The sequence below is a fragment of the Atractosteus spatula genome, assembly GCF_055471065.1.
Source record: "Atractosteus spatula isolate fAtrSpa1 chromosome 10 unlocalized genomic scaffold, fAtrSpa1.hap1 SUPER_10_unloc_2, whole genome shotgun sequence".
Classification (NCBI taxonomy): Eukaryota; Metazoa; Chordata; class Actinopteri; order Semionotiformes; family Lepisosteidae; genus Atractosteus; species Atractosteus spatula.
In genome coordinates, this window is record NW_028296622.1 from 1,317,890 (window position 1) to 1,334,920 (window position 17,031).

A 17,031-nucleotide genomic window follows, 5' to 3' on the forward strand; every position below is an offset into this window, starting at 1 on the left:
AAGAGCGCACACAGCCCGCAGACACACAAGAGCGCACACAGCCCACAGCCACACGAGAGCGCACCCAGCCCACAGACACACAAGAGCGCACATAGCCCACAGACACACGAGAGGACACACAGCCCGCAGACACACAAGAGCGCACACAGCCCACAGACACACGAGAGGACACAGGGCCTGCAGACACACAAGAGCGCACACAGCCCGCAGACACACAAGAGCGCACACAGCCCGCAGACACACAAGAGCGCACACAGCCCGCAGACACACAAGAGCGCACACAACCCACGGACACACGAGAGCGCACACAGCCCGCAGACACACAAGAGCGCACACAGCCCACAGACACACGAGAGGACACAGGGCCTGCAGACACACGAGAGTACACACAGCCCGAACACAGCCCACAGACACACGAGAGGACACAGGGCCTGCAGACACACGAGAGGACACACAGCCCGCTGACACGAGAGCGCACACAGCCCACAGACACACGAGAGGACACAGGGCCTGCAGACACACGAGAGGACACACAGCCCGCTGACACACGAGAGCGCACACAGCCCACAGACACACGAGAGGACACAGGGCCTGCAGACACACGAGAGCGCACACAGCCCGCAGACACACAAGAGCGCACACAGCCCACAGACACACGAGAGGACACAGGGCCTGCAGACACACGAGAGCGCACACAGCCCGCAGACACACGAGAGCGCACACAGCCCACAGACACACGAGAGCGCACACAGCCCGCAGACACACGAGAGCACACACGGCCCGCAGACACACGAGAGCGCACACAGCCCGCAGACACACGAGAGCGCACACAGCCCACAGACACACGAGAGCACACAGGGCCCGCAGACACACGAGAGCGCTCACGGCCCGCAGACACACGAGAGCGCACACGGCCCGCAGACACACGAGAGCGCACACGGCCCACAGACACACGAGAGCGCACACAGCCCGCAGACACACGAGAGCGCACACAGCCCGCAGACACACGAGAGCGCACACAGCCCGCAGACACACAAGAGCGCACACAGCCCGCAGACACACGAGAGCGCACACAGCCCGCAGACCGGACTTTTCTCCAGACAGCACCTCTGTAATTTTGGGGTGTGCTTTCTTTCCTGTTCTCTCTGTACTGGGGCTGCCTTAAACAGCACCCCAGTTCTTTATTAAAGTCTAAATTATTAGTCTAATCAAAAAAACTTGGAGTTATATTTGATTCTGGCTTAACATTCGACCCACATGTGCAGCATATCGTCAAAACATGTTTTTTTCACCTTAGAAATATCGCTAGACTACCCCCTGTGCTATCACTAACTGTGGCTGAAAAGCTGATCAACACATTTGTGTTCTCCCGAATTGACTACTGTAATGCTCTACTTGCAGGGGTATCAAAATCTACTCTGAACAAACTGCAGTCTGTCCAAACCTCAGCAGCCAGAATCCTGACCAGGTCTAGTGCAAGTGACCACATCACTCCTATCCTGGAGTCCTTGCACTGGCTGCCAGACAACTTCTGAGTAGACTTTAAAATCCCCCTGCTCACCTATAATGCTCTGCGTGGCTTGGCACGTCTGAACTATTATCGCCCTACTCTCCACCTCACAACCTTCGCTCTGCTAATTCTGCTCTCCTTACTGTCCCCCAAGCCCCTCTACACTCTTTGGGTGACAGGGCCTTCTCCTGTTCTGCCCCCAAGCTCTGGAACTCTCTCCCCAAGGATATCAGAGAGTCACCTTCTCTAAACTCCTTCAGATCCAGACTCCAAACCCTCTTCTTCAGAAAAGCCTTTACTGAACTGGTTCCATTCTTCACCCCTCTGCTCTTCTTAATACCACGATCCACACTCTGCTCTGTGTGTTGTAGTTGTGTTTTATCTTGTGTATAATTTTGTTTTATTGTTGTTGTCATTCTGTAAAGCGCTTTGGGAAGCCACCTTAAAAGGCGCTCTATAAAATAAAGTTTTTTATTATTTTTATTACTTGTGATTTTGTGTTTGACTGATGGGCAGAGATCCCAGACAGAGACTGGATCCCTGGATCTCTTGAGTATGTATGTGTGTGTAACAGAATATATGTATATAATTGTAGCAGTGGAACAGTGAGTTTGTATCCAGCTGTGGGTCTGGTGGTGTCACACCCGGTATAAGAGCACAGTGTCGCTGACCGGGACTCCGAGGTGGGAAAGTGGCCGGTTGTGGCCGAGATGGCGAGCAGCTGTTTCCGGCGGGCGCCAGGCAGGGTGGGCCAGGACAGGCGTGAGGCGGCCGGGCTGTGTCTGCGATCCCAGCGGGGGCGTGTGCCTCCTTCTCACGGCGTGTCTGGTGTGGGTGTTCGAGGGGCTGCTCATGAGGGGTCTTGAGGAAGAGACAGAGGCGCTTCAGCGCGCATCAGGCCGGCCGCTCGCTCGGACACACAGACCTTTCTGGAAGAGAAGCGCGTTTCCACCTCCTTCAGCCGGAGTGCAGCTGCAGAAACACACCGCTCGCTTGTGCAGAAGGACGTTGAAGCGCCGCTGGAAAACCGACGTGAAGATGAAAGACGTCGTTTCATGACGGCGCCCAGACCCGCTGCCGGCTCGTCCGGCAACTGGGACTTTATATCTCGCAACGGCGACTTACAATCTCAGAATCACGACTTTATTTCTGGTCATTGGGACTTTATATCTCGCAACGGCGACTTACAGTCTCAGAATCACGACTTTATTTCTGGTCATTGGGACTTTATATCTCGCAACGGCGACTTACAGTCTCAGAATCACTTTATTTCTGGTCATTGGGACTTTATATCTCACAACGGCGACTTACAGTCTCAGAATCACGACTTTATTTCTGGTCATTGGGACTTTATACCTCGCAACGGCGACTTACAATCTCAGAATCACGACTTTATTTCTGGTCATTGGGACTTTATATCTCGCAACTGCGACTTACAATCTCAGAATCACGACTTTATTTCTGGTCATTGGGACTTTATATCTCGCAACGGCGACTTACAATCTCAGAATCGCGACTTTATTTCTGGTCATTGGGACTTTATATCTCGCAACGGCGACTTACAATCTCAGAATCGCGACTTTATTTCTGGTCATTTGGACTTTATATCTCACAACGGCGACTTACAGTCTCAGAATCACGACTTTATTTCTGGTCATTGGGACTTTATACCTCGCAACGGCGACTTACAATCTCAGAATCGCGACTTTATTTCTGGTCATTGGGACTTTATATCTCGCAACTGCGACTTACAATCTCAGAATCGCGACTTTATTTCTGGTGATTGGGACTTTATATCTCGCAACGGCGACTTACAATCTCAGAATCGCGACTTTATTTCTGGTCATTGGGACTTTATATCTCGCAATGGCGACTTACAATCTCAGAATCGCGACTTGATTTCTGGTCATTGGGACTTTATATCTCGCAACGGCGACTTACAATCTCAGAATCACGACTTTATTTCTGGTCATTGGGACTTTATATCCCGCAACGGCGACTTACAATCTCAGAATCACGACTTTATTTCTGGTTATTGGGACTTTATATCCCGCAATGGCGACTTACAATCTCAGAATCACGACTTTATTTCTGGTCATTGGGACTTTATATCCCGCAACGGCGACTTACAATCTCAGAATCACGACTTTATTTCTGGTCATTGGGACTTTATATCTCGCAATGGCGACTTACAATCTCAGAATCACGACTTTATTTCTGGTCATTGGGACTTTATATCTCGCAACGGCGATTTACAATCTCAGAATCGCGACTTTATTTCTGGTCATTGGGACTTTATATCTCGCAACTGCGACTTACAATCTCAGAATCGCGACTTTATTTCTGGTCATTGGGACTTTATATCTCGCACTTCCGAGTCAGAAAAGTCATAATTTCGAGATCTAAAGCCGAAACGGCGAGAAACCGCGGCGCGTTTTTTTTCTTTCCACTCCCTGGCGGACACGGCTTCCACAGAGGAGAGAGAGAAATGGACATTAATGTTTTTCTATCGACTTTATTCTCCTGAGCCGATCATCAAAGAGCAGAACTGGCGCCAAAACCCGCTTCCGGCTCGTCCTCCGGATGCCGCTGCGGCGCCGGTTGCTAAGCGACGCTCCGAGCCCGAGCGCTCGAGCTCCTCTCGGGGCGGTTTTATTCCCAGCTGAGGAGCCGCTCCTGTCCTGGAAATCCCGGGAAGGACTGGGACTCCCCTCCTGTGGGCTGGGAGGCTCTTCCCGGGTGTCCTGATGTCCTGGGAAAAGGCCCCCTGTGCTGCGGGCGTCTCCGAGAGAAACGGGCTGTTTGTGTGGGAAGATGCTCTTTCCTCAGGAGGGGAAGAGCCGAGCGGGAAGGAAAGTTCTGGAAGTGCGTCTCCTCTCCGGCTGCTCCAGTCCCAGTGACGGCGACACCGGGACAGGACAGGAGGGACGAGCGGGTCCTCTTTCCCACACGGGGGATTAGTGGGGTTTGTTAGGACACAGGACAGAGAGATAGTGCTTCTAGATAGAGTGCTACTGTACGGGTGGTAATAATAATAATAATAATAATAATAATAATAATAATACATTTGAATGATCTCGCTGCTTCGGCGGACCGGCGCGCGCCGGCTGTTCGATTCTTAACGGTCGCCCGGAGCTCCGCGCGAGCGCTCTATTAAAAAACAAATAAAATAAAAATAAAATCAACTCCAAGCCGTGAATCTGCATCATCTTCCTCTTCCAGCTCCTCCTCTCCTGAGGGGAAAGAGCGGCCTGCTGTCGACAGGAGGGTGGACACAGACGGGCCCGCTCCCGGAGAGACTCGGAGTGAAAGACCGTCTCTCAGAGAGACTCCAACTCCCCCGGACCGGTGGACACGGGTGAGAGAGATGGCCGGCGTCGTCGTCATTATTATTATTATTATTATTATCATTATTATTATTATTAGACCAGCAGGGGAGGGCAGTCGGTCAGTCCGGTTTCCATGACCACGGGGCCGCTGACGATCCGGATTCACTCCGCTTCAGCCCGACTGCAGGTTCGACAGGTCCAGTTCGTGTGGGTCTGCGGGTCGAGCTGAGGACAGGAGACAGCTGTCGGTGCAGAAGCAAGAGCTGACATGAAAGCGCCGGGTCGTGTTTTTGTGAGTTTTATTATAATAATAATAATCTACTTTATTTTATTTTATATAGCACCTTAAAAAGTGGGTTCTCAAAGCACTTTACTGAATGACAACAATAAATAAAATATATACTGTATACAAGATAAAACAAGTAACAGGTTTCAGGTGTGAAGAAGGCCGAAACGTGTTTTCTTTCTTTCTTCTTTCAGCCTGGAACAAACCTATTACTTGTTCCTTTGTGAAATCGAGACTGTATTAAATGTGAGTGAACTTCATTATTGTGAACTGTTTTCCAGCTTTTCAAGGCTTCTTTGAGCCTGTAGTTTATATAGAAATATTTATTAATACCGTAACGCTATGGGGTTCAGGCGGGCGCCCTTGGCGCATCAGGTCGGCCCCACACCGTGGGGGGCTCGAACCCAGGACTCCGGCGTCACGCAACAGGGACCCAGCTTGTTGAGCTAAAGAGAGATCTCTCCACAGCCCAGGGGCTGTGGTCCTGCTATCACAGGGAAGGGCGGTGACGTCACCTGCTCTGGTACGCCGGCTCTTACACAGTGCCTGTCGGCCGTATGTGTTACAATACCTTATATGGTACTCCAGTCCCACAGCCGTTATATGAGCCTGGTAGTTCACTGTAATCACTCCAGTAAAATGTCCACAGTTGGGTAGAAATACAAGATTATTTGAATAGAAATATATCCAAAAATAATGTATAACCTGTGTGTAGTGTGTATAATGATTATGAGTCCAGTCTGGACTGGTCAGAGGAGCACAAGGACAGAAGAACAGGGGTTAACAGCACTGAGCTGGTCTGTATCACCTGTTAGTACCCAGTGTAAAGACACACTGCCCCTGACATTGGAGTCCAGCTTCTCTGATGAGTCTCTATCAGGCTTTACAGACTGCTGGGGTTAAAAGCCCTGAGCTGGTCTGTGTCACCTGATAGTGCCCAGTGTAGAGTATCACTGCCCCTGACTCTGGAGTCCAGCCTCTCTGATGAGTCTCTTAAGAATATTGGTCCATTAAACTGATGAGGTATAAAAACAGGAGAAAGATCTTTATACACAAATACTGTTTGATACACAGTGAAACATCTCAATAGTTTCTTCCAATTACTGTATATATACATTAAATCTCAACATTTCAATGCAGCACATAAAGTAACACTATTGTACTGTCCCTTTTCTTGGTAATGTTCATCTCCCAACAGAGGATGATAAAGCTGGAATTCAGTTGACTAAAGTTAATAGAAAAACCTTCATCTGTAAACGTTTTCAAGGCACTTGGCAGCTCAACAATCACATGTCTTTACACAATAATGCTGGCAAAAGGAACCTTCTTCAAGAGAAGTATTGAGATAAGATACTTTCTCCACCATGTTGGAGTCTCCACAGGAACAGGAAGTGGGATGAGGGAAGAAGGAGGGGCTTCAGATGGGAGGCTGCTGTGATTGGATACAAGCTGGGATGGAGCAAAGCTGCTGTTATTGTTCTCTTTAAACATAATTCATTTCATTTAGGTTAAATACATCAGTAAGATATACATTCATATGATTAGAGAATGTTTTAAGTGATCAACACCTTCTCTCAATCATCTGCTGTGGCCTCTCTCTCTTGTGCTGCTTCAGCTTGTCATTCACACTCCTGTATCTCTTGTATGTCTCTTCTGCTTCGGGGGACTGAAATACCAAACTATTTTACTGTATCTGTCTACAACTGAATTGAGTCTCTCTACTGTCCCTTTGTGTCTCTCTACTGCCTCTCTCAGCTCCTCGATCTCCCTCCTGCAGCTCCTGTGCTCCTGTCCTGCTGGAGTGAACTGTGTTGTCGACACACTGACCTGCTGGAGAGTCTCTCTGTGTCTCTCTGCCTCCTCTCTGGCCTTTTCCTCATAGTGCTGCCTGAGCCCCTCCATCACCCTCCTGTGTGTCTCCTCTCTCTCTCTCCTCTCCCTCTCCTGATCCTCTCTCACTCCCTCCATCTCTCTCTGCAGCCTCTCTCTCTCCCCTCTCTCTCTCCTCAGCTCCTCCTCCAGCTCTCTCCTCCTCCCCTCATCCCTCTCCTCCCTCAGCCTCTCCTCCAGCTCTGCTATCTGCTCCTCCAGTGCTCCGATCTTCTCCTCTCGTGTCTGGATCTCCTCCTCCATCCTGCGGAGGTAGTTCTGCAGCTCCTTCTGGTGCTTCTCTCTCAGTCTCTGCGGAGGTTCGGTACCTTTTCAAATCCAGTGATCACATCTGCTGATTGGCTGCGACGTCATCAGATGTAGCTCTTCAGGCTCCTCATTGGCTGTTCATCTTTCAGATGTTTGATCGGTTACCCCCAGCTAGAGCTCAACTCCAGAGGAGACCCGTCACCCCACCAGCATGGGTCCACATGAGTATTTCCTGTCACGGGAGATGGACCCCCTGATTTCTGTTATGGGTCAGGACCCGGTGCTCATCAGAGAAACCCACCTCGGACAGACTCCCAGGAGCTGGACTGTCTTTCACTCAAGGGCAGAGATTATTGGGAAATGTTTATGATACGCCTTGGTGCTACAGAAGTTTCATCTGAAGTGCAGCACCTCCAACAGCACAGTGTCCCTGGTCACTGTCCTGGGTCGCAGAGCTCCAGAGGGAACAGCGCCACCTGCTGGTCCACAACCTCCACACACAGCAGCAGCGTCCTGGTTTCCTTACAGTCTCCCAGCCTTGCTGAGCTCCGAGCTCTGAGGGCATCAGGCTACAGAGTGGCAGCTCTGCTGTGTTCATGGGCTGGATCAGTGCAGGCTCAGAGGAGCCTGTGTGACCTTTGTCATGGAAATATAACTATCAAGGAAGCCACAAGAGAGAGTTCTCACCTGAGTAAGGTCTTTATTTCAATATTGCAATATTGGGAGCCCTGCAAAGTGCAACCAGAGACTCAATTTGTTACAAGCAGTACAGGGTTTTTATAAGACGTTGCGCTGTAAAAAAGTTCAGCACTTGGTCCCTTCTAAAACTTCCCCTTTCTCTAAGAGAAAACAGATTACATCATAGAGCGAGAGAAGAAAAACTAGATTTGTTATTCAAAGCTTATCAGTTACTTTCAGCTAATTCTAATGACCCAGACAGCATATATTGTTTTGGTACATTGTCTTCTAAACTAACCTAAACAGTGTACTTTGTTGACGAACTGTTTTCTAAAATTCTGCACGTACTGTAGCACAGCAGTTACATCCTTGAAATATATTATCTAAAAGCACCAATATATTTTTTTCAAAGCTCTCTACATTTTTAAGAATCAATTTACTTATTAGATTTCCACTTCACCTTCCTCACGCTCTCTGTGTGGCTCAGGGGCGTTGCTGTGAGCCGAGAGAGGACGACTGTGTGTCCCTCAGGAGTGACTCCCTCATGGTGAAACACTGTAGTCCTACAGGGTGTCCTTATGCTCCTTCTCTATCAGCTGCTCTACAAAGGGCTTCAGTAATTCCTGTATCCTGTCGTCGTTCCGAGGAATGCTGGCCATGGCTTCCTTAACGACGTGAACAGACACCTCCGTTCCGAAGTGGGAGACGATCCTGTGGGCCAGGTCCTGCTTCTCGGTGTCTTCAAGTCTACCCCGGGGCATCCCCTCCTGGTGCAGAATGTTCTTCAGCTTCTTGTACTCGTCTGCTTCCAGCTCCTCGATCACTTTATTCAAGGCTCCTTCCCACCCTTCGCTGCTGGTGATTCCTGAAACAAACACAGACACCCTTCTACTGGCTGCTACTACACAAGGGCTGAGAAACCAGCTCTAGATACTCAAAGAGGACAGAGGGACTCACTCTGAGGGACAGAAGTATTTGGGGTCCTGGTCTCAACAGCACGGACTGCAGAGAGAGAAAGAGACAGAGACATGTTCACCCTGACCAGCACAGCACCCACAGGACACAGTCTCTCCTAAAGACACTGTTCACCCTGACCAGCACAACACCCACAGGACACACAGTCTCCTGTAAAGACACTGTTCACCCTGACCAGCTCTAGATACTCAAAGAGGACAGAGGGACTCACTCTGAGGGACAGAAGTATTTGGGGTCCTGGTCTCAACAGCAGGGACTGCAGAGAGAGAAAGAGACAGAGCCATGTTCACCCTGACCAGCACAGCACCCACAGGACACAGTCTCTCGTAAAGACACTGTTCACCCACAGGACACAGTCTCCCGTAAAGACACTGATCACCCACAGGACACACAAGATGCATCTCAAGTCAGCTATTGCCTGGCATGATTGTCACACTCACTAGCAGGCCATACTGACCTCTAACCCACCATGTTCTCAGTAGATCTGTTACCTGGCAGCTGCACAGTGCGGCTCCACACCCTCTTTTCTCTGTCCTTTGTGGCGCATTTCAGCAACACCAGGTCCAGTCTTATCGCACCGTGGGCCAGGAACACCTCGAACGTGGGGTGGAAATTCGGGTCATAACTGCAGTAAAAGCACTCGGACTGGAAGAACAACAGTAACGCTGTGTTAAAGAGCTAGCAGTCTGTCACACAGGCAAATCCTTTTTGAGCATGAAGTCAGCTGGACTCCCTCTACAGACTCTGTGACTCTGCTTTCTGCTTCTCTCTCCACTATCCCAATTCTCCTTGACCTCTGACATGACTGGCCACATCCTCTTCCTGTCCTGGGTATTTCAGGTGCTGCTCTTGGCTGGTTCTCTTCTTGTCCCTTGAACTGCTCTTTCCAAGTGTCCTGGTGAGGCTCTGGCCTTCTCCCCCCCTGGTGTTCTTCACGGGTCAGTACTCGGGCCCCTTCCTTTCTCTGTGTATCTGCTGGATGGGTCCACCTGTTTCATGGTTTTGATGATACTGATGATACTCAGATCACCCTTTCATGACCCGAGTCTTTCCTGCTTCTCTCTCTCTAGATCTTTCAGTCTCTCCCTCATGCTCTCTCAGCAGTTTGGGTCATAAAGGCCAGTGATCTCCGTCTGTGTCACAGGCGAACCATTACCTCAGGCTGGATTATCTCAGTCTTCTTGCTGCTGCTGGACACTCTGTACGTCGCTTTCGGTGTCAGTTTACAGGTTGAGCTCGTCTGAATGAGGGTGCTCCTGCAGTCCTGCTGCTCGGTGACCTGTGGAGGAGAGGAGAGGACAGGGTGACACTGCTGGGAATGGGGGAACAGAAACATGCCACGACGTCGTGCTGGAGAAACAGACGGACAGAGACAGGAAGTGCTGGAGAGACAGACAGAGAGACAGGAAGTGCTAGAGAGACAGGAAGTGCTGGAGAGGTAGACAGGCATAGAGACGGGAAGTGTTGGGAGAGAAAGACAAATAGAGACAAGAAGTGCTGAGAGGTAGACAGGCAGAGACACAGGAAGTGTTGGGGAGGTAGACAGGCAGAGAGACAGGACGCCCCCTGTACCTGGCTGAGAAGTACGTTCCCAGGGAGCACAAACACGTTCAGCTTGGGTAGCAGGTCCACGCCATCCCCTGGCTGCAGGAACAGCAGCACCTGTCCCAGGATGCTGGAGTCCCACAGGCTCTTCACGAGGCCCCACAGGGACAGGCCGGCGATGGACACCCTCACGTGGGTCTGTGTCACCTCCAGAGGCGACAGCACCTCAAGATTACCACAGCTCACATGGGCCACCGACAGGAAGTCACTCCTGCCTGCAGGAAGACACTGAGTCAGTCATGATTCCTTTGGCTGTTTGTTGTAAGACTGCTCATATCTTCACAGCTTCCAGTCCAGTAGGAGAGCCCCACGATTCAGTTACACCCCTAGACTCCACCCCAGCTGTTCCCTGTTTGTTCCAAGGACCCATCCCTCTCAGCGATAAGACTTTGGGCTCAGAGCAGTGGGTGCAGCACCTTTGTGGAGTTGGACCACCTTCGGTTCCGACTTGGTTAGTATTTGCCAGTTAGGCCTCAAGTGCCGAGTCAGCGAGATGGGTTTGTAAACCAGAGACCATCAACTCAATGCTGGAGGAGCTTGTCTTGGTTAAACCTGAGGACGTTGGCTCCAGTGTGATTCGACAATCAGTCACGTCCACAGTAGAGGACTGCCGGAATGGAGAGGCTCACAAGAGCCAGCTCTGCTCCTCATTGACTTCCATTCCAGCTCATCTTTCAACCTAGTGACATGACACGACACTTAGGGCTGAAGATCACTGATTATTTCTGTTAACGATGTGACATGGCCTTCGGTGGCCATGAATATAACTGAATTAAAGTAATGAAGCCTTTAACTGAGATTAATTAAGGGCCAGTAATGAAGCCCTGGAATTGAGGTTCAGTAATGGATTGGAACAGATTCCAGAGGCTGGAGAGAAGGATGAGTCCAGCATATCCCAGAAGCAACCTCATCTTCATTCACACTGTTACACAGAGGGCAAATTGTCACCAGACTCCGTGGTAGAGGGGTAGAGTCTCCTGCTGTAGCTGCAGTGAAGCTGTACTCACTGTCGATGCAGAAACTGTTAACATCGCCTGAGACTCACGGCCATCGATCTCGCAGTGAGGTAGCTGCAGTTCCATCAGCGCCTCCTGGGGGCAGTGTATGTCAAACAGGGGTCCTGCAGGATGCTGGCCAGTGGGGGACAGGAGCCCCATGTCCCAGTGTGTGGTCTGATACTCCAGTTCGCCCCCCGACGCCATCACAAACACCAGCCCAGTGACACGGCACCAGAACTGACCCGCGGATGGGCAGAGATACCTGCATAGGACAGCACACTGTCAACACACTGCACAGAGACAGGGGACACCACACTTTCAACACTCCACAGAGACAGGGGACACCACAGACATCAGGGCATTGACACTGGAGACAAAATAAAGAAATTCTACACTTGCAGTACAGTAACACAAAGAGAGAACTGGGGCAGGACTGTGTGACAAAGACACAGCACTGACACTGGAGACAGAAATATAGAGGTTCCACACTTCCATACTGCAGTCTGGCATGTTTATCCTTATTATTATTATTATTATTATTATTGCTTACACTTATATAGCGCTTTTCTGGACACTCCACTCAAAGCACTTTACAGGTAATGGGGATCCCCTCCACCACCACCAATGTGCAGCCCCACCTGGATGATGCGACGGCAGCCATAGTGCGCCAGAACGCTCACCACACATCAGCTCTCAGTGGGGAGGAGAGCAGAGTGATGTACTGTAGCCAATTCATAGATTCATAGGGAATTATTAGGAGGCCATGATTGGTAAGGGCCAATGGGAAATTTGGCCAGGACACCGGGGTTACACCCCTACTCTTTTTGAGAAACACCCTGGGATTTTTAATGACCACGGAGAGTCAGGACCTCGGTTTTACGTCTCATTCGAAGGACAGCGCCCGTTTACAGTACAGTGTCCCTGTCACTATACTGGGGCATTAGGACCCACATGGACCGCAGGGTGAGAGCGCCCCCTGCTGGCCCCACTAACACCTCTTCCTTAGCTAAGAAGAAGCTACTAAATTCCTCTCATTATTGTTTTAAGGACTAATGATACGTGATATGAGTGCTCCAAGTGTTTAAGTTTCAGTCTGGTGTGAAAGTACACAGGAGACCGTAGTGATGGGCGAGACTGAAGCAATGTATCTATTTTAGTGTCATTTCTCCGTGAAGCTGTCAGGTTGCAGGAGAGCGAGTCTCTGGAAAAAGAGGTGACTGTGAAAATCCCTACTGCTGACTTTTATTCATACAGATAAACTGCGAGTCCACTGCCATGGCAACTGAGCGCTTCCGCTGAGATACCGCAAGATACTTGGCTGGACCGGGATGACATTATGATTGACGGGCAGCTTAGCGAGTCAGAGGGAGGAGTGGCACAGGAAGTAGACCAGTGGCCTTGTGGGAAATGGAGTTCACCTAGACCGCTGTCGTGCAAGTGAGCAGAACAGACATCTGGCAGCTCCTCACTGGGAGCACAGGAAACTGTGCATTTAAAATAACGAGACAAACAAGGGGTCTGTATGTAGCATCGAGCAGTGTGTTCTGGAATTCTGTTTGTCCTGAAGGTCTTTCGGCCTCAAATTATGCCTTTTAGTGATGTTCAGGACTTCCTATGTTTTAATCTCATTTTTGCTTGTTAAGCAAAGGACGGCAAAAAAGACCAAAATATCAGGTACCTGTAGGTTTCCTTCCTGTTCTGAAATTTTATTTCAGGAGTGAATTCAGTCACGTTTCCTGGGACCTGAAAACGAATTGAGATGTCACATGTGTGGAGGTAAAGACTCAGGTGTGTCTCCAGTGGGGGAGAGGAGATCTCATACGTGTGGAGGTAAAGACTCAGGTGTTTCTCCACAGGTGTGGAGGTAAAGACTTTTCCTGGAGGTACAAACACTTACTTTGGTTCTGCTAACTTCATCAGGCTCATCTCCCCCAGACAGTGAGCCCCCAGTCTCAGGTATCCCAGACAGTGAGCCCTCAGTCTCAGGTGCCCCAGGTGAATATTCCTCAGCTGCTGGACCTGTTGAAAGAAAGAGCTGGGCATCACAGAGTGACAGGCGTGAGTCTGTCTCAGTATCTCAGGTGCTACAAACTGTTGAATACAGCTGTCTGATCTTCTGAGATGACCTGACTGCTGTTTTGACACCATCATCATGATAATGGACTCGTTATGGATCTGGTGTGATGCTGCTCACTGTGTTTAGAGTCCACTGTGATTCTCACGCTGTGCAGACATCTGGGTTCCTCTGCGTGTTCAGGATCCCTCTGTTTCCTGTATTTTAGAATACTTACTTCATATCGAAGTCTAATCACACTCCTAGAGAAAGTGTGGATCATCCTGGATCAGAAGGGACAGTCAGTGAATCCGAGCGAACTCTCTTCCTGTTGTGAACTCGTGACTCGCACTAATATTCTTTCAGGACCTTGAGAGAGAGGGTCAGTGATGTGAGAGAGAGCCGTTTGTCAGTGTGCCGTACAGACAGAGGATCAGTGATGTAGGAGAGAGAGAGCTGTGTGTCAGTGTGTCGTACAGACAGAGGATCAGTGACGTAGGAGAGAGAGCTGTGTGTCAGTGTGTCGTACAGAGAGGATCAGTGATGTAGGAGAGAGAGCTGTGTGTCAGTGTGCTGTACAGAGAGAGTACTGTACTTCCTCTTCTCTATCTTCTGCAGAAGTTTTCTGTCCATCATGTAAGGAAAGACACTCATTTCTGCCACCATGTCCTCTATCTTCTCCAGCAGCTCTGTGACCTGAGTGCGGTCACCCCTGTTCTTGTTGTTGAGAACATGATACCTGTTCCCACACTTCTCCACCAGATACTGGAGCTCCTTCCCTCCTCTCTCAATGTGCTGCTCAATGGTTGTGTCTCCCAGTGTGTCCCCCCAGGTGAACAGCACTATTGGGTCTCTCCAGACTCTCTCACTGAGGAGTTCCAGATGTTCCTTCTCTACTCTTCTCTGTTTCTCTCTCAGTGTGATGAGAGGGATCACCAGGACGAGAGCGTGGGGTCTGGGGGACACAGAGACACGCTGTACACAGTCTCTTGTTTGACCTGCTCTGAGGTGGACTTTATATTATCCCACTCCCAGCCTGGAGTGTCGACCACAGTGACCTGCCTCCCAGCTACTTCACCCTGTCTCTTCTCACACTCCTCAGTTACTCCCTCAGTTTTCAAACTCCTCTGAGCCCAGGATGGTGTTTCCTGCTGCACTCTTCCCAGCACCAGTCCTGCCCAGCAGCACCAGTCTTAGCTCAGAGGGACGGGCCTGGAGTCTGGGTTCGACTTCACTCAGTGCAACAGGAGGAGAGACAGGAGCATCAGGGAGGTGACACATGAGAGGAGACCAACCTCTCCACAGGTAAAAGGAGTACAATTTGCTCAAGTCATTTCTTGACAAACTTATCTTAAAATTCATTATAATAATAATAATTGCTTACACTTCTATAGTGCTCTTCTGGACACTCCACTCAGAGCTCTTTACAGGTCATGGGGATCCCACCACCGCCACCAGTGTGCAGCCCCACCTGGATGATGCTCCAGTCCTCTCCCCACACACAAGCTCTCAGTTCAGAAAGCCAGTTCAGAGAGGGGGGGTTATTAGGAGGCCATGATGTGTAAAGACCAGGGGGGTAATTTGGCCAGGACACTGGGGTAACACCCCTAATCTTCTCAAGAGATACCCTGGGATTGTTAATGACCACAGAGAGTCAGGACCGCAGTTTGACGTCTCATCCGCAGGACGCGCCTGTTTACAGTCCAGTGTCCCCGTCACTATACTGGGGCACCAGGACCCACACAGACTGCAGGGTGAGAGCGCCCCCTGCTGGCCCCACTCACACCTCTCCCAGCAGCAGCCTCAGTGTTTTCCCAGCAGTCTCCCCTCCAGGTACTGGCCAGGCTCACACCTGCTGGGCTCCAGTTGGGGCTGCCAGCTGGGAGTTGCAGGGTGATAGGGCTGCTGGCCATTATGAAAGAAACTTACAGAATTAACATCTGGGAATTATTCTTGGGCATCATGCCCAGAGTCGGCATAAGTACATCCTCCACCCTGACTCTGAACATCAGTGTTCCCCAGCGCTGCAAACTCAGCCCTCTCCTCTGCTCCCTTTTCACCCACGACTGCGTCTCCAGGAACAAGACAAACTCCATCATCAAGTTTGCGGACGATACAACGATCATCAGCTTGATCACGAACGGTGATGAGTCCGCCTACAGGGAGGAGGTAGAAAGCTGACAGCATGGTGTCAGGACAGCAGCCTCTCTCTGAACACCAGCAGAACTAAGGAGCTGATGGTGGACCACAGGAACAGACCAGGCACCCATTCACATCAGTGGGTCCGCAGTGGTCCAGACAAGAGAAAGTGAAAGTAAAACAGTTTCTGTCTCTCTCCTAGTTCAGAGCCTGTGTGTCTGACAGACAGAACACACTCTCAGCAGACAGGAAGACACTTCTCCAGCTGCTGCTGTGCTCTGTGACAGAGAAGAGACCCTCAGTGACTCCCTTACCGATACTCTGACAGGTAGAACAAGAGAAAACTCACCAGGGCTGAGCGCTGCCATCTTTCTCTCTCCTTCTCTTCCTGCTGATGTGAGGTGGCGGGTTTCCTGTCCTCGCTGTGACGCTGCTCTGGCGCCACCTAGTGTGGATTCATTAAGTTAATCACCAACTGAACAGGTTCATCAGTAAGAGCAAAATAAAACACCAGAATACCCAGATCAACTCTTGCCAGCATCCTTGGACACTGGGGTCCACACCCCTACTCTCACACACAGTGTCCTGAATCTGTACTGACCAGCAGTCGGGACACTGGGGTCCACACCCCTACTCTCACACACAGTGTCCTGGATCTGTACTGACCAGCAATTGGGACACTGGGGTCCACACCCCTACTCTCACACACAGTGTCCTGGATCTGTACTGACCAGCAGTCGAGACACTGGGGTCCACACACCTACTCTCACACACAGTGTCCTGATCTGTACTGACCAGCAGTCGGGACACTGGGGTCCACACCCCTACTCTCACACACAGTGTCCTGATCTGTACTGACCAGCAGTCGAGACACTGGGGTCCACACACCTACTCTCACACACAGTGTCCTGGATCTGTACTGACCAGCAGTCGGGACACTGGGGTCCACACACCTACTCTCACACACAGTGTCCTGGATCTGTACTGATCAGCAGTCGGGACACTGGGGTCACACCCCTACTCTCACACACAGTGTCCTGGATCTGTACTGACCAGCAATTGGGACACTGGGGTCCACACCCCTACTCTCACACACAGTGTCCTGATCTGTACTGACCAGCAGTCTGGACACTGGGGTCACACCCCTACTCTCACACACAGTGTCCTGATCTGTACTGACCAACAGTCGGGACACTGGGGTCACACCCCTACTCTCACACAGTGTCCTGATCTGTACTGACCAGCAGTCGGGACACTGGGGTCACACCCCTACTCTCTCACACAGTGTTGTTGTACTGAGCAGGACTTTTTTTATATTT

The 17,031-nt window shown here is 50.5% G+C and overlaps 1 protein-coding gene and 1 pseudogene across 2 annotated transcripts; both read right to left on the reverse strand.

Moving 5' to 3' along the window:
- Positions 1-7,950: 7,950 nt before the first annotated feature.
- Positions 7,951-16,104, reverse strand: LOC148812594 (uncharacterized). Of its 2 annotated transcripts, XM_088908573.1 has the most exons (10): positions 16,062-16,104; positions 13,418-13,539; positions 13,199-13,263; positions 11,568-11,782; positions 10,490-10,737; positions 10,074-10,196; positions 9,409-9,562; positions 9,129-9,173; positions 8,900-8,944; positions 7,951-8,807 (listed from the first exon to the last, which is right to left on the reverse strand). In XM_088908573.1, the coding sequence occupies exons 1-10, from the start codon at positions 16,078-16,080 to the stop codon at positions 8,506-8,508; spliced, it is 1,338 nt and encodes a 445-aa protein (XP_088764699.1). In that variant the 5' UTR covers positions 16,081-16,104; the 3' UTR covers positions 7,951-8,505. The 2 variants fall into 2 exon arrangements, with proteins under 2 accessions (XP_088764699.1, XP_088764700.1); XM_088908574.1 differs by lacking the exon at positions 9,129-9,173 and having other exon boundaries at positions 16,062-16,092.
- On the reverse strand, positions 13,853-14,854 carry LOC148812595 (GTPase IMAP family member 4-like; annotated as a pseudogene).
- Positions 16,105-17,031: the final 927 nt, after the last annotated feature.